Source organism: Lolium perenne, chromosome 5 (genome assembly GCF_019359855.2).
Source record: "Lolium perenne isolate Kyuss_39 chromosome 5, Kyuss_2.0, whole genome shotgun sequence".
NCBI lineage: Eukaryota > Viridiplantae > Streptophyta > Magnoliopsida > Poales > Poaceae > Lolium > Lolium perenne.
In genome coordinates, this window is record NC_067248.2 from 199816556 (window position 1) to 199838647 (window position 22092).

The 22092-nt window shown below is 45.9% G+C and overlaps 1 protein-coding gene across 1 annotated transcript; it reads right to left on the reverse strand.

The window, feature by feature from the left end:
* Positions 1-389: 389 nt before the first annotated feature.
* On the reverse strand, positions 390-4700 carry LOC127301526 (uncharacterized). The gene is made up of 3 exons (XM_051331780.2): positions 2879-4700; positions 2585-2780; positions 390-1457 (listed from the first exon to the last, which is right to left on the reverse strand). The coding sequence occupies exons 1-3, from the start codon at positions 4652-4654 to the stop codon at positions 1201-1203; spliced, it is 2229 nt and encodes a 742-aa protein (XP_051187740.1). The 5' UTR covers positions 4655-4700; the 3' UTR covers positions 390-1200.
* Between the last annotated feature and the right edge of the window lie 17392 nt (positions 4701-22092).

Consider the following 22092-nt stretch of genomic DNA (forward strand, 5'->3'; position numbering starts at 1 on the left):
TTTTTTCCCGAGAGTACGCGAACGCGTACCATACTTTTATAGAAGGCAAAAAATATTTACAAGATTTGGCAATTGTTGTAACAAACAAAAACCAAAGAAAACACCAACACACGCAAATCCTACTCTCTCCTAGGTGGTTGCACTCCTACTCCTTCACCCCTGGCTCTTCTTAGAAGGGTGAATTCATCCAAAATTCGTTCAGCTCCCTAAATAAATTGCCGCGCAAAGGATTCAAGATAAGCCCAATGGAGGGATATGGGCTTGTATCGATTTGTTTGATATAATTCAGAAAAGAATGCAGAGGTCCTGTCCAACTCTGGCTGTTACAACCCATTAACTCGCTTTTTTTTCTAACCATGCAGTAGAGCTGGAGAGCTGCATGTCATGAATTAAGAGAGGGAGGCCAAAGCAGGCCACGGTACAAACTTCATGATTACAACAACGACCACCAGAACAGCTAAAACTGAAGCAAAGTCTGGGACTAAACAAAAAAAAAACGGCTGCACGACCAACAACTGCCTGAAAACTGGAGCTGAAACTAGGCACAACAAGAACAGCCCATCCACGGATCTTAAGTTGGGAGATCAAGCCGACACCTACTCGCTGCCGCCCATTGAGTTGCGTCTGTCTTAATTTGATCAATAACTTGTTGGATCGGCTTGTACTCTTTGTAAAAAATTCTTCTATTTCTCTCGCACCAAAGCACCTTGACGACCAGCATGCAGACATAGTAGAATCTCTTCCTGGAACTCCCCTGCAGTCTCCTTTTCGCCTAAAGCCACCAAGAATTCAGAGAAGAGTTGGTATCCGGTTTTATCTCAGATACTCCTCCCCAATTCAGAACTGAGCACCAAATAATGTGCACGACAATTCTCGAAAAAAAAATTGTGCACGACCGTGCATCTGATAAACAGGTGTTGAACTTCCTCACTGCCAGCATTGCAAAACACACATACTGAATTATGTGCGAGTCCTCTTACCAGCAACCTATCAGCAGTCCAGATTCTTCGTTTGTGCAGAAGCCAAATGGAAATTTTATTTTTGAGAGGAGACAACTTTCTCCAGATTGAATCTGCTGCCTTGCACTTCGTATTAGCATCAAAGTGTGCTGCACAAGCTGACTTGGAGGAATAAGCTCCCTTGACCTCCCTGTCACAAGCCTCGTGCGTGCCAAATTTTAGGGCCAGGGGTTAACTAGGCTTATAGGCCTAGAATCTTCAGCTCATCGTCAGTAGCCAAGACAATCGGCCTCGATTGCACCCGAAAACCAGGTGCATAGTAGCTGTTTACTTCCTTTGCAAACTTAAAGTCTCTTATAGAATTAAAATAGACAAAATCTGTATCTAGCATATCCTCCGTAGCATTAGTTCCATATACCGTAATATCCTTCACGAAGTACTCTGTGGAACTCGGATAGACTATTTTCCTTGCAGAAGCACAACCAAAGTAGCAACGACCTGTTTCCAAGACCACAAAAGATCACAAGTCAAAATATAAAACTGTAACACATTGGAATAATCTGTAAACATCAGCAACGATAGCACATAATTTTTTGAACTTGTGTCATATTCTCCACATCAAAGCCATACTCCTCTAATAGCATGTCATGTGCATGGCCGGTTTCCTTTTAATGAAAAGGTCAAATTCTCCTTTTTTTAAATAAGATGAGGCAATGTTGCCCGTTTTCGTAAGACAAAATATAAATCTGGATTGTTTGCAAAGATGACATTCGAAGTGGCCAAGGATATGTGCGGAAGGTGACCGCACACCAATACGAGGTGTAGTGCAAATTACTAATAAGTATATAGGGCACGAAGTAATAAAAGGTTAGTAGATTAAATAGCAAAAGACTAACTGCAGTGCCAATATGGTGGAAAATTGGAAATTATTGTACGGAGGAATGTGAAGCATCCACGAAAACAAATCGAAAAAGGAAAATTTTCAGTGTATCGTTCTGGAAACAACAGTGTGGGTTCCCAGACTTGCAAATTCATGTTTAAAGATCCTATGGATTAACATGACTCAACAGGCTTACTCCATTATATCAAGACAAACCTGAGTGAATTAATTTGGAACGAAGAGAGAACAAATCTACTCTAGATCACCGCAATAAAAAAGATGAGTAAAGTTCAAAAAGCCCCAATCGCTCATATGAGGGTGGACATGGTGGCACTTTCGTGGGGGAGAAGGCATATAATGTGGGGTTTGTGATATGACGTGTTCAACAGTTGGTAGCCTTGCGGCAAAAATTTCGGAGAACTCAAAATCGGAATAGACAGTGGTAAATATTACTGTATTCGATAGAGCGCAAATTTCAATGAGCTGGCACGGCCCTAGAGTAAAGCCGCCCTAGCCACTTGTATTGCCAGGAACCAAGTCTGTCATAGGAGTATATATTGATGTAAAACAATGACCATTGAGCAGATTAATGTCAGTCAATTGAAACAGTGTGTTGCACCATGATCGTGAGATCTAATTATATAAAACGGTGGCCCACTCATGTCCTGCTTTAAGATAGGATTTTCAGGGTGACAGTTACACTTACATTGAGTGCTTGTACTACGTCGCAGGAACGATGACTTACCAGGATATGGTTTTAGCAGAGGGCAGCAGAAATTTGGTTTTGTTAAATTAGGATGTGGCACCCAGAATTCAGCGAAGAATAGTGTATTTTCAAGCTGCAATGCAGAAGTTGCCATGAAATTAACACGGTAACACGCCGTGAATGAAGCACCGCTTTCCTCTACACCGCAGATGAAGTTCAACACATACTTTGGTTCCTAGAACAAGCAGTAAGTATGAAGGATCAGCCAGTGAAGGATAGGGATAAAGGCCAGAAGAATATGCAGCTATAAATGTCGAAAATAGTTGTACGTACCGAAATATTCTGAGAGTTATAATCATCCAGAAGCTGCGCAAGCTTCGAACGAATGAATTCGCTCTTACACCCATGTGCAGTTCTCTTTCTTGACAGCGTGTTCAAGGCCTCTTTGAACAGTTTAGGAGCCCGAGCACTCATATCCTTTTTCACAGGTGGAGTGATTTCAAATACACTATCTAGAAGGGCAACTATTCGTTTGAAATCATCAGCGGATAACACACTGTTGGCAGATACCACGGAGCACAGCTCAGCCAATTTCCGAGGTGCTTGCGCCAGCTGTTCGTGAAGTAGCGCTAGTCCAGCAGGCAGAGGGTGTTCGGCAGCCTCTGCCGCCATATGGAAGGGAGAGGGTGATCGTGATGGGAACCCTTCCAACCCCCTTAATCTGCCAGATAAGTCACATCGTTCATCGCACAGGGCCTTCAAAGCACGGTTTTCCTCCGACGATTCAGGGTACAAGGTAGATGCTAAGCATAGAAGGCCTTTTAGGGAACGAGTTTGTGCACGCAGCATGCAGAGGGTGTTGAGTATATCGTATGCTTGGATCCCCTTGCGATCGGCCTCCGGGAGCGGACAACAATTTTCATACCAGATGGAGTTGATGATTATGTTGGAGACGGGGTCCCCGGGGCCATAGCAGTGGCCGGCAACAAGGATGCTGCGGATCATGTGCTTATGGTCTGTAGGCAGCATGGAGAACACCTGAATGTAGAAGCTTTGGATCATCTGGAGGAGGCGCATCTGGAGAGACTTTAGGTACTCGCAGTTACTGCCACACGGGATACTTAATCTGAGTTTTTCTGCATCTGCCTTTAGGAAACAGTCGGATACCATGGATTGCATATCTTCAAGAGGACGCAAAGATGCGGTGTAGTCTCCGACCCTTTGGAATCTGGTGGTGGTAGTGGTGTAGCCATCTCCAAGATCAGAAGTTTTCTGGGTAATTCCTTCATCGACGAGGGTTCCTCCAGCCTTCCGCACGCAGAAAACAGCCCCTCCTCCGTGCGGCAGGATGGTCAATTTGGCATCGCAGACAGGCGTGTCCAGACGGCACAGAATATCGGACATTGCCTTGACATGGTCAGGGTGGAGAATCCGGCCACTATCGAGCAGAGCAACTTTGAGGAAGGAAAGGTCTTCATGGGGGATCCGTGATGACGCGAGCCGCACAAGTCTGTCAGGCGTAGGGTGGCGTGCTTCCAGCGCCGCCATCTTGAGCGCAGCCTGGGTCCTTTCGGAGCTAGGGTCGGGGCGTGCATGCTCAAGCGCAAGGGGCCCTAATTCACGCTCGACGAGCATGACGGCGAGGGTGATATCGGCGCGGGCCCAGTAGAGGTAGCGGGTGGCCTGGTCCTTGCTGAGGCATCCGAAGTACCTCACCATGAATTCAATGAGCCCTCTGCAAGATTTCAATGCAATAGCGTGCCACTTCTTCTTTCCACTGAATTTCGGGACAGCCGTCGTCTTCAACCTCTTTGGTGGTGGATCGGATGGGCTTGCTCCGAGCTCGCAAATGGTGTTGAGGAGGATGTTGGAGACGGGATCGAGGAGGCCGACACAGTTGCCGGCGCCGCTCATGAGGCCGTGCAGGTCGAGGCCCCGCGGGTCATCCGGAAGCCGATTGGCCGCCTCCCTGTAGGAGGCGGGGATGAGGTCCAAGAGAAGCTTGGGCATGTCTTTGGATTCATGAGACGCACTGTCACAGCTGCTGTACAGGCACGAGAGCACCCCTCGCGGTGGCGGCGGCGGCGGCGGCGACGGCGGCGAAGGCATCAGTTGCGATCTAGGGTTGGCTTGCTGGAGAGGGAGCCCGGTTGGGGATGGCAAAGGGTTCGGTTTTGGACTGTTTTTATTTCGGCAAGATTAAACTGCACGGCACGGTCCCAATTCTTTGGGGAATTTTACTTTTTGCTCCTGTTTATTTTATCACTCTATCTTTTGCCCTCTTTTACTTTAGGTTTTTATTTTTTGCCCCTCAGAGCAGAGCATCATCTATTTGGGGATGCTGCTCCCACACCGGCGCCCCTAAACCGGCGGCTTCGATAGATGATTTAGAAAGTTAAATCAAACTTTGAAGTTCGAACGAAATTTGTACAAATTTAACGAGAATTTAAAAATTAAAAACTAAAAAGAAAACATCTAGCGGTGCTGGGAGTTGAAGGCGCTGAAGTCCAGGTCGTCGCCGTCGTCGTTGGATGCCTCGAAGGACCAGCTGTCGTCCTCGTCTGCCTCCTCCTTCTTTAGGGCCGGTAGCTCAGAAGGCCCGTCGAGGTCGACGAAGTTGGTGTCGTGGTCCCTGGCGGACCACACCGCCGTCTGCCGTGGGTCGATCGCGATATGCCGGTAGTCTTCGTCGATGGAGCGGCCGAGAATGAAGTTCTGGCAGGGGAACTCCTCCTCGTCGTCATCGCCACGGAGGGCCGCCTGCGCCTCGGCCTCCTTCTCCCACCATTTCTTCTACGCCGGCGGAAGCGGTGGCGAGGCCGCGGCTTCCTCCTCCTTGAGGCGGCGGCGGTGGACTAACCCCGTCGTCCGACGGGCCGGAGCAGAGGATGTGCGCCTCGCTCCTCCCCCCTCCCCCCCCCCCGTCGCGGATGACGATGCCTCCAGAAGGAGGCGCGGGCGCGGCTGAGCGCGTGCGGGCGACGGCCGATGAAGATCCGGTGCACGAGCTTCCGGACGCCGCGGTCCTCTCCGGCGGCCTCTGCAGATTCGGCGCCACCGGCGCCATGCAGGCCGCCTGCGGGAAGTGTAGTGGGACGCGCGGCGGGTCACCGCGGACGCGCTGGCGGTACCCGTACTGGCGTAGCGTGGTGTCGACGTCGCGGCCGTACCACCAGGCACGGTAGCCAACATTGTTGAAGCGACCGCGCGAGTGGTCGGCTGATACGTCCATTTTGCATCACTATTTTATATCATAATTTACTGTTATTCATTGATATATTTCATATTTAGAGATGATACTTATGTTATTTCACCTATTTTGCATGTTTCATGATTATTGGAGAATCACTCACCGGAGTCAGGATTCTGCTGAAAAAAGCACCGTCAGAATGCAATATTTCTAAAGATCAACAATTGACGGAAATTACACCGAAGGTCTTATTTCTCCAGAAGAAGGAGCCAGCCAAAAGGAGGGGCCGAGGAGGGCCGCCATGGGCCCCCCATAGGCCGGCACGGGCTCCACCCTGGCCGCGCTGCCTTGTGGGGAGGGGGCCCACAGCCCCCTTCGGCCGCCTCTCCTTCGCGTACTTCATCTACCCGAAAACCTAAGGTGCTGGGGATAATCGCGAAGAGTCACAGCCGCCTCTGCGGGGCGGAAAACACCAGAGAGAAAAGAGCTCTCCGGCAGGCTGAAATCCGCTGGGGAAATTCCCTCCCGGAGGGGGAAATCGGCGCCATCGTCACCGTCATCGAGCTAGACTTCATTGGGAACATCATCACCATCATCTCCACCGCCGTCACCGTCATCTCCACCGCTGCACCTCGTCAGCGCTGTAACATCTAGGGTTGAATCTTGATTATTTCATGGGGGAAACTCTCCCGGTATTGATTACTGACATAGGCATCCCCAATGGGCCTGCCGAAGATGGTACCCGGGGTTTACTGGAGGCCCACAACTCGAAGAATAAGAAGAATCGAAAGCCCAAGTTATCATTAAGGAAAGCTAGAGTTGTATTAGGAAATAATACTTGTAATCTGGCGGGATGGGTTGGAAACCCTCCCGGACTCTGTAACTTGTGTACTACGAATCCCTCGGCTCCGCCTCCTATATAAGGGGGAGTCGAGGGACAAAGAAAGCATCGATTCGTTGAATCACAAACCCTAGTTTTCACATCATCGAGCACTTTTCGGCTGAAACCTTCGGGATCTACTTGCCCTCTACTTCCGACTAAAATCCTAGTCTACAACCTGTAGGCATTGATAAGTTAATCCCTTGTCAATTGGCGCCGTCTGTGGGGATTAGAGGCGTCAAGGATCTGATCTCGATGGCACGTTCAAGATCGTCAACTGCAAGCAACGCGATGGATAGAGGTAAACAGATCGAAATTGGTCTAGTCGATTTTGTTCCTCACCCGCCCTCCCGTTTGGATGCATATGCGTATCTGGAGGAGCCTATGGAGATGACGTTCGGAAGGTTCCACTTTCGCGTGGAGAAAGAAGGAGCGTATCGTCTCGAAATTCCGATCTCGTCGGGAATATCAGCTGTCGACCCCGATTTTTCGAGTTCAGCATCGTCAATCGAATCTGGCGATGAGGAGACTTCGTCGCCACGCTTCATCAGCACCAGGGCAAGCGAAAAACTCGCCAAGATCTTCAGCGACATGTCCTTCGAGTCATCTGCGGACTCCGATATAAGCGATGACTCGAGCAACATCGACAGCTTCAACTTCATCGACAGATCCACTACTGTTGGAAAGGTCTTCACCAATCTCTATGATGGTGTCACCAAACCCAGCAAGGTTCATAATCCAAAATATCATCAGATTTATGCCATCGGAGAACCAAGTCGCGATCAGGAAGAGACGTCAGAGGCTTTCGACGATTTGGGAAATCCATACGTCGATCCCGCTGACCTTAGGCGAGGTCTAGGCACTAAATATGTCGGGTCTACACCACGTCTAAGGGTTCAACTTCCACAAGAAGCGTGGGATAGAGCCGCAAGAGCCATGGATGGTACAGAACCAATGACTACAACTGCTACGATGGAGGAATTGCAAGCGTACCAATATAGACTCGCTCGCGTTGGAAGAGAATTGAAAAAACAGACAGCTGCTCTGAACAGAAGAAGGGAGGCAGCTTCCGCATCAAGCAGGCGAAGGGCAGAGTTAAGTCGACATTCAGGAACTTCGGGAGATAGTCACAGAGAAGCTTGAAATAGAGCAAGATCTCGGCTGCAAAACATACCTGAGGCTGACAGAGAAAATCTAGTTCAAAACCTCGACATGTCTTTTATGTCGATAGACACGAGGGGGAACATCATCCCTAAAACACCAGAAGCTGGGTATATGGCGACGCAAGCCTTCATCCTTGCATCCAAGCCACCTCCCGGAGATCCAAGAGAAGCATTGTACAATATGGCCATGGCAGGAGTCGGAGTCATGGGAACGGCGTTCGTAACTTCGCCCCCCCAAAGGATCAGCAAGGCAAAATAGTCCACGACCTGCTGCAGCAGCACCAGGTCCCGAGAGAACAAGTGGAGCAAGAGACACAACAGCACAAGCACGGGTGGACAGAGCACGACAAAATAGAAGGGAACATCGGCACTCCCCAGAAGTAGATGACGAAGATATGTGTGGGCTGCCGTGCTTTATAAGGAGGGTCCGGAAAACTCGAGTTCCTTCCGGGTTTAAACTACCCGATAACTTCAAAAAATTTGACGGCCTGCAAGACCCAGAGGATTGGCTAGTTGATTATCTCGAGACGGTGAAGCTGATAGGAGGAACCAGAGCAACAACCATGCAGAGCATCCAAGTACATCTGAGTGGAGCCGCGCGATCTTGGATAAAGAAGCTCCCTCCGGGATCCATCGACAGCTGGGACAGTTTTGAGGACGTGTTCGTCAAGAACTTTCGATCCACCTGCAAAAAACCTGCATCACTAGAAGAGTTGAGATCATGTCGACAAAAGCATGATGAATCAATGTGAAAGTACATCCAACGGTGGAACATCATTAAAAACTCGGCAGAGAACATATCTGACGAGAGAGCGATAGATGCGTTTGTAGCTGGAATTCGACGAGGAGATTTTGTCGAAGACTTGGGGAGAACCAACCCAAAGACAGTATCAGCATTGATGGAGATAGCAAACAGGTGGGCAGATGGAGAAGATGTTGTTCACAATAAGCGGCATAGGTCACCAGAGGAGGACCGTGGTCGAAATTTTCAAAATAGACGACGATTTTCTCGACAATTCTCGAGTTACGATGCTCCTGGTCAAATCTCGGCCGGGTTTCGAGCAAGCGCTGGAGGAGGCAATAGAGATGACTATCAAAGGAGCAGCGAGCAGCGAGGCGACAATAGAGATGACTCCCGAAATAATAGGCAAAATAGTGGGCCAAGGTTCCAGAGACCTTTCGTGTCTCCCGAGGATATGATGAACGGGCCGTGTCAGATGCACTTCTATCTTGGCAGTAATGGGAAGAGACAGTCAGGACACCTGCAGAAGGACTGTCGAAATTTTCAGGCAATGCTAAGGTTTGCAGGGCAAGCCAATTCTCAGGCGACAAATAGAAATCCTCAAGGGCCCAGGAGTGAGATCCACTTGCCACCTCCTCCCGCAATTACAGACGAAAATCGACACCAGCTCAGAATAGCGGCAGCACCACAACCACGTCCATACGTTGATCCTAACTCCAACGGTGTGGTCTCGATGATTCAGAAGGGTGGACCTTCCAATAGAGCTCAGAAAGTAATCTCGCGACAAGTGTTCATGGCAGAGAAGATGCCTCCACCAACGATTGAGTACCTAAATTGGTCAGGACAAGAATTGGCTTCACAATAGCGGACCACCCGCAGCAAGTTCCTCGACCAGGGCAGTCAGCACTTATCTTACCAGCAGTAATTGAAGGATTCGACGTATCTCGAGTGTTCATAGATGGCGGGAGCAGTTTAAACCTTATGTATGCAGATACACTAAGGAAGATGAACATCTCCCTAGCAAATCTGAAACCAACCGACACACATTTCCACGGTATCACACCGGAGAAGCCAAGTTATCCGTTGGGGAAGATCAATCTCGACGTTCAGTTTGGGACCCGAGAAAATTACAGAATAGAAAGGCTGGAGTTTGAAGTCGTGGATTTCCCGTTGCAGTATCACGCCTTGTTGGGACGACTAGCATATGCCAGGTTTATGGCAGTACCACATTACACATACTTGTTATGGAGGTTACCTGGACCTAAGGGACCAATCACAGTCAAAGGAAGCTTCGCGTTAGCCAATAAATGTGACAAGGATTTTCATCGACTGTCAGAAACTTTCGGGATGCAAGCAGAATACATGGCATCAAGGCTCACGACTGATTATGATGTGCTGCCAGATGTAGGGAGGCCTAACAAAGAACCAACCTTTAATACTGCGAAAGATTCCAAGGAGGTGCAGATTCACCCGACAGATTCTAAGAAAACAACGTCCATCGCGACAGACATGGACCTCGCATAGGAAAGCGTGCTCGTCGAGTTCCTCCGTGAGCACTGGAAAATCTTCGCATGGTGTCCAGCTGACATGCCAGGAGTACCCAGGGAACTTGCCGAGCACCACCTAAAATTGGATCCAATAGCGAGACCAATTAAGCAACCTTTGCGGTGTTTTTCAGAACCAAACCGCAAAGCTATGCTGTCAGAGATTGATCGACTCAGAGAAGATGGTTTCATTAAAGAGCTGCATACAGAGGCCACGTGGGTAGCAAACCCAGTGTTGGTCCCGAATAAAAACACTAAAGTCCTTCGCATGTGTGTCGACTTTACGTGTCTTAACAAGCACTGTCCAAAGGATCACTTTCCTCTCCCAAGGATCGATCAAATTATCGACTCCACGGCAGGATGTGAACGTCTATCCTTCCTGGACGCATACTCTGGTTATAACCAGATCATGTTGAAAGAAGAGGATGAGGTCAAAACAGCGTTCATTACACCTTACGGCGTGTTTTGCTACAGAACAATGCCCTTTGGTCTGAAAAACACGGGAGCAACATATCATCGGATGATGCATAAGTGCTTAGCAACACAGATTGGGAAAAACGTACAAGTGTACATTGATGATGTCGTCATAACGTCAAAAAAGGGGGCAACGCTAATCGAGGACCTGAAGGAAACTTTCGACAACCTCGACAAGTTTTGTCTCAAGCTGAATCCGACGAAGTGTTCTTTCGGCGTCCCTGTAGGAGAACTTCTCGGGTTCCTAGTCTCAGCAAGAGGGATTGAAGCTAATCCAGAAAAAATTCAAGCTATCGTAACAATGAGGAAGCCAACAAAGTTGAAAGAAATACAGCAGTTAACTGGGCGAGTCGCAGCTTTAAGCAGATTCGTCGACAGGCTGGGAGAAAAAGCGTTACCGTTCTACGCTTTAATCAAGCAAGGAGAGAAGTTCCAGTGGAACGAAGAGGGAGATAGAGCTTTCGAAGATCTCAAGCGCACAATTTCGACACCACCAATCTTGGTGGCGCATAAAGAGAAGGAACCCCTCCTGTTATATATTGCAGCCACACCTCAGGTGGTCAGCACGACACTTGTTGTCGAAAGAGAAGACGAAGGAAAACTCCATGGAGTGCAGAGGCCGGTATATTTCATCAGTGAAGTTTTATCGCCTTCAAAACAGCGGTACCCGCAGTACCAAAAGTTAGCATATGGAATATTCACGACAGCAAGAAAATTGCGCCACTATTTTTCGGCGCATCCGATAATAGTGGTCAACGAGGCGCCTCTATCTAACATACTAAACAATCCAGAAGCTAAAGGTCGTGTCGCCCTTTGGGGAATAGAACTTTCCCCTCGGGACATCACATATGAAGAAAGAAAAGCAATAAAGTCGCAAATTCTGCCAGATTTCATAGCAGAGTGGATGGATCTACAAAATACAGGGCCCCCGGATTTATCGAGAACTTGGACTATGAACTTTGACGGGTCCAAGAGATTAGAGGGAGCTGGAGCAGGCGTGATACTCATATCACCTGAAGGTGACAAATTAAAATATGTCTTACGGATGATGTTCCCAAATGCGTCTAACAATGATACAGAATACGAAGCTCTTATACACGGGATGAAGATGGTGAAGGCTTGTGGTGCAACTCGACTAAAAATCTTTGGCGACTCACAATTGGTGGCTCAGCAAGTCATGAACCAATGTGATGCAGTCAATGATAGCATGGTGGCATACAAAGAAGTGTACAACGAGCTAGAGAAGCTATTTGATGGATGCGAAGTAAATCACATCAGCAGGCTGAGCAACGATGAAGCCGATGTTCTTGCAAACATCGGGTTGCAGTGCCTCGCAATTCCACCAGGTGTGTTCTGGGAAGAGATAACCGAGAGGTCTACAAAGCCGAAGAAGTCACGGAAGAAGCAGAAGGATGAGAAAACCTCGACGGCTCCTAAAGAAGCACTAGAAGAAGAAGAGGGACATGAGCTAGTGATGATGGTGCAGGTCCCATGGATGCAAGCGTACATATCATACATCTTAAGGAAAGAAATACCCGACGACCTAGTTGAAGCAAGGCGAGTTATTAGACGATCCAAAGCTTTTACGATGGTCAAAGGGGAGCTGTACAAGCGAAGTATTTCGGGTGTGTTACAAAGGTGCGTCACACCCGAAGAAGGAAGGATAATTCTGAAGGACGTACACGAGGGAATATGTGGTCATCACGCAAGCAGTCGAGCTATCGCGGCCAAGGTTTTCCGAGCTGGATTTTACTGGTTGACAGCAATCGAGGATGCGAAGGAGATAGTACGAACTTGTGACGCGTGCCAGAGATTTGCCGCGAAGCCTCACTCTCCGGCAGCGGAGTTGATGCCAATACCATTGTCTTGGCCCTTTGCTCAATGGGGCCTCGATATGGTGGGAAAGTTACACAAGGCCTCGCCAGGAGGATACGAGTATATGCTCGTCGCTGTCGACAAACCAAGTGGATAGAAGCAAAGCCAATAAATTCACCAGACGCAGCGTCGGCAATAAAGTTCGTAAAAAGCATTGTCTTTCGATTTGGAGTACCTCATAGCATCATCACGGACAATGGCAGTAACTTTACATCCAAAGAATTCAAGGCATACTGTGCAGAGGTAGGCATCAAATTGCACTTCGCGTCAGTTGGGCACCCGCAAACCAATGGTCAAGTCGAGAAAGCCAATGGTATCATCTGCAACGGTATCAAGACGCGCTTGTTAGGACCACTGGAAAAAGCTCGGCATACTTGGCCAGAAGAGTTGTCAAGTGTATTATGGAGTATTCAAACAACACCAAATACAGCAACACATGAGACTCCGTTTTTTCTGGTCCATGGAGCCGAGGCAGTACTGCCGATAGAAATAGAGCATGATTCTCCAAGAGTCACGGAATACGATGAAGAAGCTTCCAGAAAAGCACTAGAAGACGATGTCGACGCACTTGACGAAGCTCAAGATGAAGTACTATCATGGGTCACCAAGTACCAACAAGACTTGAAAAACTACCACAGTCGACGTTTGCAGCCAAGATCTTTTCAGGTTGGAGACTTAGTCCTACGACTCAATCAAAACAGTACTGAAAAACTCGAGTCGCCATGGCTTGGCCCTTACATCATCACAGAAGTAATCGAAGGAGGAGCGTACAGGATAAAGGACAAGAAGACAGGGGCTCCCGAGAAAAACCCCTGGAACATGGCGCAGCTAAGGCGTTTTTACGCCTAGAGTCGAAATATAGTCCTCCTTGTAAAAATACAATGTACTGAAATGCTCAAGAGTTTTCAGACGCACTCTTTTCCTTTCAGGGCACCGAGTGGGGCTGAAAGGTTTTTTATTAGGCGGGCTCGCGGTGCTGCAATTAATATAGTAAAAGATATTGGTGATATACATCTTTCTTCATCGACAGGCTCGGGGGCTCATGACTCGTGGCAACAAAATATATATATTCTCGCAAAATAGTAAATTCATCGAGACGTAAAAATAAGCTTGAGCTCCGGCCAAAGGCTCGGGGGCTTTACAATATAGATTATACTTTACAATATAGACAACTTCATCATCAAGAAAAATTCGACACAAAAAATATATATGACTTCCCGCAATATAGTACAACTCAGTTGCTACCTAATATATCATCTATGGTTACACCTTTGTTTGCAGTACCAGTCGTATGTTCAGCATAGCTACCTTTTACAAAGAACTCAGAGTCCATCCGAAGAAGTCCGTCCATCATTTCTTTGGCTACAGGAGTTACAGTGTCGTTGATTTTATCAATATTCCTCTTTCGTCTCGACTGCTTGGCCAGGCACTTGGCGAGAATCTTCATCAGATCTAATTTCGGGTAGCAGATCTGTATCATAATCATGGCGAATCTTGCCCCAGCAGACAGTTGAGCCCGCACAAAATTATGGATACGAGGGGCATCCCGAAATTTCTCCATCAGAGCAGGAAGAGTGTCCGGTATTTCGTTCCGAGGAAACATGGTACTATAAACTAGAGACAAGGTTCTTGTAAAGAAATCAAGGAACTCACGAACTTGACAAGCGCGGTCCTGAAATCTGACAATTTGTCGGGTGCGTTCTGGAGTAGCCCAGAACAGAGAACCATGGTCAAGTGAAAGATTAACAAGGAGATTTGTCCTCGTGTCTACCCGTTGGTCCTCAACAGCAGTGTCTAGAAAGGAACCTATTTGGTGACAGTACAAGAATTTCAAAGGAGGAAACAGGGAAAAACAGAGGAAGTTTTGGTTTGCAAAGCGTACCTGTCATATCCAAACTTGCTTCAATCATCAACTCAAGCATAAAATTTTCTCGGGTGGTAGCCTTTGCAGCTTCAGAAACGGCGGCTTCTTTGGCAGCTATGGCCTCTTGTGCCTGCTGAAGTGCAACTTTCTCCTTCTCGGATGATTTTCCAGACTGGTCCATTATTATAAGTGTTTGCTTCTTCATATACTGAAGCTGTTGACGAAGTTCCTCCAAGTCTTGTGCTGAACCCTGACTCGAAGAATCTTCAACAAACTCATTATCAACAGGCGTTTTCTTCGAGTGGAAGGAAGCAGGAAAAACATCGGAGGGACGAGGAGTTGAAGTGTAGTTATCAAATATCAACTGAAAATAAAAGTTTCGACATCAATCATCAAGCAAGATATATTTCCATTGATTCTCAACATATTTACAAGGCATTACATAAGGAGGACATCCTATCGAACTAATGAAATAGTTGTCGCCAAAGCTCCTCTGACAACAACATCAAAAGAAAAGAGAAAACAAAACAAAGACAGGGTGGTCTACTTGACCTCCGGCTTGGACGAGCTGGGAGCAGGAGTTGGCTTGCAGCCAAGGAAGGCAAGGATTGGCTTTGATTTGGCTTGGCAGCCTTAATCAAAGATTGCCATTTTTTCATCTCCATCTCCTTTATATCGCCAACTTTGGCCCAGTCGACGTCTTGTTGGCTGTCAGCAACCAGAGCAATGGTGCCCTCGACGCCAATCTTCAGGCCTTCTTGGCGAAGTTTGAGCCCAAGATCTTCTTGAGAGTTGAAGCACTTGGCGAGAGTTGTGAAAATCTTGGGCTCTTCTTTCTTCGGGAAGAAATAAGGAAAAAGACGCGACAGACCTGCTCTGGCTTCAGCAAGGCCTTCGTGTGCCTCCTCTCCATGAAATTCAAGAAGAGAAAGCTCCTCAAGAAGTTGATCACCTTCGGGACATTCCAAGTCAAAATCTTGATGTGTTTTCCCTACAAAGAAGCAAAAGAAATCTTGTGAAAAAATTGCGCAAGGATAAATGTGACAACCCAAAGAAGCAGCAGAGATTTGAGTACTTACTAACAAAACGTCGACTCTACGATTGCAAGCGACTGAGGATTTCTTTTTCACGAGCAGCTTGCTCAGCCATGTTGTCGCTCAAAGAAGTTTCCGCGTCATGAAGTCTTTGTCGAAGATCTTCGACAGCGGCAGCATCTGCTTCAGCTTTCTTACGAGCCTTTTTACTTTGCTCCAGTTTACGAGCAAGAGAATCAGCACACTTGTTGGCCTCTACGAGATTTTCTGACAAAATAGTCGACAGCAATCAAAGTCATGATAAGAAATGATGGAGAGGTCATTTACAAGAAGGAGCAGCAAAATAGTACCTTCGGCCTTTTTAGCATGATCACGGTACCCGACGAATTGGGTACCGAGACGGATAAACTCCTTCATCAAAGGCTGCAAAGGAAAAAGAGAAGGAAGCATCAATAAGGTAAAAAGTCCAACAGCAAAAAGTAAAAGAGAAGCGAAAAATAAAAAAGAGTCGACAGCATCGAAATATTCGGCACAGAAGAGAAAAAGTGAACAACTTACATCATCCAAGGAAGGAGTCGTGGAGCTACCAAGTAGTAAGGTAGGCTCCTTGGCTAGCTCGACCCTAGCCCTCTTTGGCGAAGGGGCACGGGGGCTTGCAGGTGGAGTAGGATGCTCGATGTTTTGCTGAGGAGGCGAGGTTTCATCTCCATCAGGCTGAGCTTCAGAGACAACTAAAATGCGTGACGTACTCATTCGAGCAGTCACGTCAATAGGTTGATCTTCATCCTCGTCACCGCTACAATAAAAGGCGACAATATAAGAATCAACATAGACAAAAACATCGAGAACAAACAACAAAGAGCAATAGAGAACTTACGAGCTGACAAGGGCATCCTCGTAAGGGTTGAAAGTTGTTTTCCTTTCAGAAGGACCAACTTCTTCGGCTTTGGAGGCGCTGGAATCGGTGAATTCATCCCTTTTCCTCTTGTCCCTTGGAGAAACAGCGGAAGGAAGGGAGCGAGTCGAGGCAGTAGCCTCAGACTCGGCTTCTTTTTCAGAGGAAGCCGCGGATTTGTGAGAACCCGCGACTTCACTCTCAGGGCGAGAAGTACCCTGGTTGTCATCGGTGACAACATTACGTTCTTCGACCTCCCCACCTTCAGGAAGAGGAGAAAGAGAAGCTAGAACAGGGTGGTTCTGCAAAAAACAAGGAGTGTCGACAAAAAAGTTATGCAACAGACGCTAGAAAGATAGTAGTCGACAAATACTAAAAATATCGAGAAGACAAGATAGTAGTCAAGAGAAAAATTACCTCGGGAAGGGCATTGGTGCCCCTATATGGCTTGATGCGGCAAGAGGATGGAATAGTATCCTTCTTGCTGAGCGACGAGATTCTTCGGATCAGTTTCTCCAAATCCTTCACAGGAAGGTCTTTGGAGAGCCTGTCGACGTATTCTTCACCAGCGTACATCCAAAGGGGATTTTTGTGAGCTTGGAGAGGCTGCACTCTAATCCTAAGGAAGTAGGCTATGATCTGGATACCCGACAGTTCCTTGCCACGAGTGTTCTGGAGCTCATGGATGCGAGTCATCAGCGCATCTGTCACCAATTTCTCTTCTGGGGTGGCTTCAGCATCCCAGGAACGGCGGCGAAGAATCTTGGCCCCTCCGTCGAAAGGAGAAATATTGTACTCCACTGAGTCGGAGCTTTCTTCGTGCACATAGAGCCATCTCTTGCGCCACCCCTGGACGGAGTCGGGGAATTTGATGTCGAAGTACTCGATATCAGAGCGAATGCAAATGACAACGCCGCCAATGTTATAGGCAACGTTGTGGGAGCCATTGCGGCGGAGGCAGAAGATGCGCTTCCACAGAGCCCAATTAGGTTGGACTCCGAGGAAGCATTCACAAAGTGTGATAAAAATCGACACGTGAAGGATGGAGTTTGGCGTCAGCTGATGTAGCTGTGGCCCATAGACAAAGAGGAGACCACGAAGAAACTCGTGGATAGGGGGAGAAAGACCGCGGATGAGGTGGTCAACAAAACTGACCCGGTATTCGATTGGAGGCGATGGATAGCTTTCTTCCTTGGGGAAGCGCAGGGCGTTCTCCTTCTTCGTGAACCCGAGCTTCTTCAGCAGGTTCATATCTTGATTGGAGATTTTGGATCTCTCCCACTCCAGATCTTCAGCGGCCATCTTGGACTCGGGCGTGCTGTGCCTGGTGAGCCGCGCACGCGGTGGCATCAACGAGAGTGGAGGAGAAAAGCGCTAGCGTGATTGAGCTCAAGAGCTGTGGGGCGCAATGGAGGATTTTGGCAGAGGAGAGCAGAGGAGCGGTGCGAGCGAAAGTGTGGAAGAAGGAAGATGACGACCTTCAGTAGAGGTGCGGTGAATCGACGCACCGTTGGATGAAGAAATTGTGAGATAGATGGTGTACACGTGGACAAGGGGTAAAAACGCAATTTCACTGAGAAGGGAAGAAACATGCGTTACAGTGCGTGCGCCAGGAAAAGTGGAAGACGTGTGTCCCCCACTTGCACGACGTGTCAACTTGGTGCGAAATTTGGGTCCGCAAGGCGGACAGAGCGCAGTTCTCGCGTTTTCCCGATACAGTGATCGTGGTTATCGTCAGCAATGACGTCACCTTGGCAAGAAAAAACTCGGCTATGAAGCTTCATAAGAATGGCGACAGCAGAAGATTATTGATTATTCCGAGAGCCTTTGGTCAAATACAAGTTTTTGATCAAATGCTCGGGGGCTACTTTGAAACAATGAAAAACTCAAGAATGACAAAATAGAAATGGCGAGAGCCTATGATCAAATACAAGCATTTGCTCATAGCCTCGGGGGCTACTCCCATCGGGAGCGCTGTTCGCGCACCCGAGAGATATGAAAACTTCGAGAAAGGAGGAAAATATAGCAACGTAAGGCGTTGAGCCTACACCCAAGCACAAGTTCTTGGCTGTAGCCTCGGGGGCTACTCCCATCGGAAACGCTGTTCGCGTGCCCGATGAAATTATAAAAAAGAGAGAAGGAAGAAGAAAAAGTAAGCATATTTCGAGTTATATAAATAACTCTACATACACTCCCATCGGGAGGACAATATAAGTCATCCGTTGACTCAATAAAATGTGCTATTCCAAACGCCGAAAAAGCACTCGACAATATATTCTCAGAGCGCCAAAGTTGCGAACAATCTCTGAATGCCGCAAAATTTTGCGAAGGTAAGACCCCAGATCCGTTCTGAGTGGCGTGGCGCCGTCTCTGACATCGGTTTGCTGGTTTTTTTTCCGTATCAACAGATACGAAGAAAAATCCTAACGGACGCGTTAGGTACCCGATAAAATATGACTGGGACTCGACAGAATGGTAAGACCTTAAGCGGCACCTGTCGAAGTTTACACCAGTATCCCGAGATCATGTCCAGGGACGTGATCTTGAAGTAGGTTTTTGCGGATTGCCACTACAGCAGTTAACTAGTACCTTATCCGTCAGATGAACTAGCCCCAACTAAACCGGCTTGTCCTTTGTGCTAAAAAGGATTGGGCCACTCGCCGCAATTATTACTCTCGCATTTTACTTACTTGTACTTTATTTATCTGCTATATCAAAACCCCATGAATACTTGTATGTGAACATTTACAGTGAATCCTTCATCGAAACTGCTTGTCAACACCTTCTGCTCCTCGTTGGGTTCGACACTCTTATTTATCGAAAGTACTACAATACACCCCCTATACTTGTGGGTCATCAAGACTATTTTCTGGCGTCATTGCCGGGGAGTGAAGCGCTATTGGTAAGTGGAATTGGTAAGGAAAACTTTTACTGTATGTGCTGATTTTATTTCTGCCTGCTGCTATAATTCATTATGGAGAAATCTTCTCTTGAATTTCTATTTCGAAAATATACTACTACTGAAAAGGTAGTGGATGAGGCGCCAGGTGAGAAAGAGGTTCCATATAAAATACCTATGAAAATTATTGAACGTGTTGTGGATAACCGCTATGAAGGGGATGGAACTGTCCATCCTGGAGATCATTTACTGTTTTTACATGAATTATGCGGGTTATTCAAGTGTGCATGTATTGCTATGGATGAAGTTAGGAATAAACTATTCTCTATATCGCTGTCTGGTAAAGCGGCGCATTGGTACAAATTGCTGAAGAATGGGGATTCTCTTGATTGGAAGGATATTGTGCCTCTATTTTATTCTAAATTCTATCCTCCAAGTGAAATTCACAAAGAACAAAACCGCATATATAATTTCTGGCCTCATGATGGAGAGAGTATTGCCCAAGCATGGGGAGGTTGAAGTCTTTAATGCTCAAATGCCCCATTCATGAGCTTCCTGGTAATATCATCATTGATAATTTCTATGCAAGACTTTCTTTTCAAGATAAAACCTTGCTGGATACTACTTGTTCTGGATCATTTACACGCAACAAAGAAGATTTTAAATGGGACCTTCTTGATCGGATTCAGGAGAATACTGAAGGATGGGAGAACGACAAAGATAGAGAGTCAGGTATAAATTATGATTATGAATGCATTGAAACTTTTATGGATACTGATGAATTTCGTAATATGAGTGCTACTTATGGTCTTGACTCTCAAGTTGTTGCAAATTTTTATAAAGCTTTTGCCTCTCATTTTGAATTGCCTAGAAAGAATTTTGATAAGTATCATGAACCTTACAAAGATAAAACTGATTCACCTATAGATAAATGTGTTGAAATTGAAACTGTTGATCATATTCTTCCTGAAGCTTATATTGAAAAAACTCCTTTTCCTGCTAAAATGAAGGAGTATTCTATTATAACTAGTGCGATTAATAAAAGTGCAAAGAGACCTATAGAACCTGAAGAGCAAATAAAGGTTGAACCTGCTATTGCAATAGTTAAAGATCTTGTGACTGAAAATGTAGAAGATAGTCATATTATTTTCTGTGAAGATGCTTCTAATATTGTTTCACATCCTAATAAGTCTAGGAAAGCTAGTGTTCCTATGCTCTCTGTTAGAATTGGTGATCATTGTTATTATGGTTTATGCGATATTGGTGCAAGTATTAGTGCCATTCCTTATGAGCTTTACACAGAAATCATGCATGAAATTGGTTCTTGTGAACTTGAAGATATTGATGTGGTTATTCGGCTAGCTAATAGAGAAACTATCTCTCCTATTGGTATTGTTCGAGATGTGGAAGTTCTATGTGGTAAGATTAAATATCTTGCTGACTTTTTGGTACTTGGTTTTGCTGCTAGTAAGTCTTGTCCTATTATTTTTGGTAGACCTTTCCTAAATACCTGTGGAGCTGTTATAGATTGCAAGAAGGAGAAAATTGTAACTAAATTTGCTGGTGAATCTTATGAGTTTAATTTCTCTAAATTTGCCAAAACCCCTTATAAAGCTAATTTTCCTAATAATGATTTTAGAGTTGAACAGTGTGCATCTATTGCTCTTGCTCCTAATAATCCTTTGCAGCAACATTTGGAGGATAGTGAGAGTGAAGTCTTTAGGGAAGAAAGGAATGAGCTTGATGAAATTTTCCTTCGTCAACCTATTCTTAAACATGATTTACCGGTTGAAGATCTAGGTACAACACCGCCACCAAAGGAAGATCCTGTTTTTGATTTAAAACCACTGCCTGATAATCTTAAGTATGCTCATATTGATGATAAGAAAATATATCCTGTTATTATTAGTTCTAAGCTTTCAGAGTTTGAGGAAGAAAGGTTATTGGAAATATTGAAGAAACACCGAGGAGCTATTGGCTACACTCTTGATGATTTGAAGGGGATTTCTCCCTCTATTTGCCAACATGCCATCAACATGGAAGATGATGCAAATCCTGTTGTTGAACATCAGCGTCATCTAATTCCTAAAATGAAGGATGTGGTAAGGAATGAGGTATCAAAACTTCTTGAAGCTGGTATTATATATCCTATTGCTGATAGTAGATGGGTTAGTCATGTGCATTGTGTTCCTAAGAAAGGAGGAATAACTGTTGTACCTAATGATAATGATGAGCTCATCCCTCAAAGAGTAGTTGTAGGGTATAGAATGTGCATTGATTATCGCAAAGTTAATAAAGTTACTAAGAAAGATCATTACCCTTTACCGTTTATTGATCAAATGTTAGAAAGGTTGTCTAAAAATACTCATTTTTGCTTTCTTGATGGTTATTCTGGGTTTTCACAAATTTTTGTTAAAACTAAAGATCAAGAGAAAATCACCTTCACTTGTCCCTATGGAACTTATGCTTATAGGTGTATGACTTTTGGTTTATGTAATGCTCCTGCTACTTTTCAAAGATGCATGTCTGGTATTTTTCATGGCTTTTGTGAAAAGATTGTAGAGGTATTCATGGATGATTTTTCTGTCTATGGGAATTCTTTTGATAATTGCTTGCGAAACCTTGATAAAGTTTTGTAGAGATGTGAAGAAACTAACCTTGTTCTTAATTGGGAGAAATGCCACTTTATGGTTAATGAAGGAATTGTATTGGGACATAAAATTTCTGAGAGAGGTATTGAAGTTGATAGAGCTAAAGTTGAAGCAATTGAGAAGATGCCCTATCCTAGGGATGTTAAAGGTATTCGTAGTGTTCTTGGTCATGCTGGGTTTTATAGGAGATTTATTAAAGATTTCTCTAAGATTTCAAAGCCTCTTACTAATCCTCTTCAAAAAGATGTACCTTTTGTTTATGATGATGATTGTAAGGAAGCTTTTGAAACTCTAAAGAAAGCCTTGACAACTGCTCCTGTATTTGAACCTCCTGAT

Coding starts and splice junctions, on each gene's coding strand:
- LOC127301526 (XM_051331780.2), bottom strand. CDS start 4,654: ATGCCTTCGCCGCCGTCGCCGCCGCCGCCGCCGCCACCGCGAGGGGTG. Junction 2,781..2,878: donor ATAACTCTCAGAATATTTCG/GTACGTACAACT, acceptor TGCTTGTTCTAG/GAACCAAAGTATGTGTTGAA. Junction 1,458..2,584: donor TCTGCTAAAACCATATCCTG/GTAAGTCATCGT, acceptor TCTTGGAAACAG/GTCGTTGCTACTTTGGTTGT.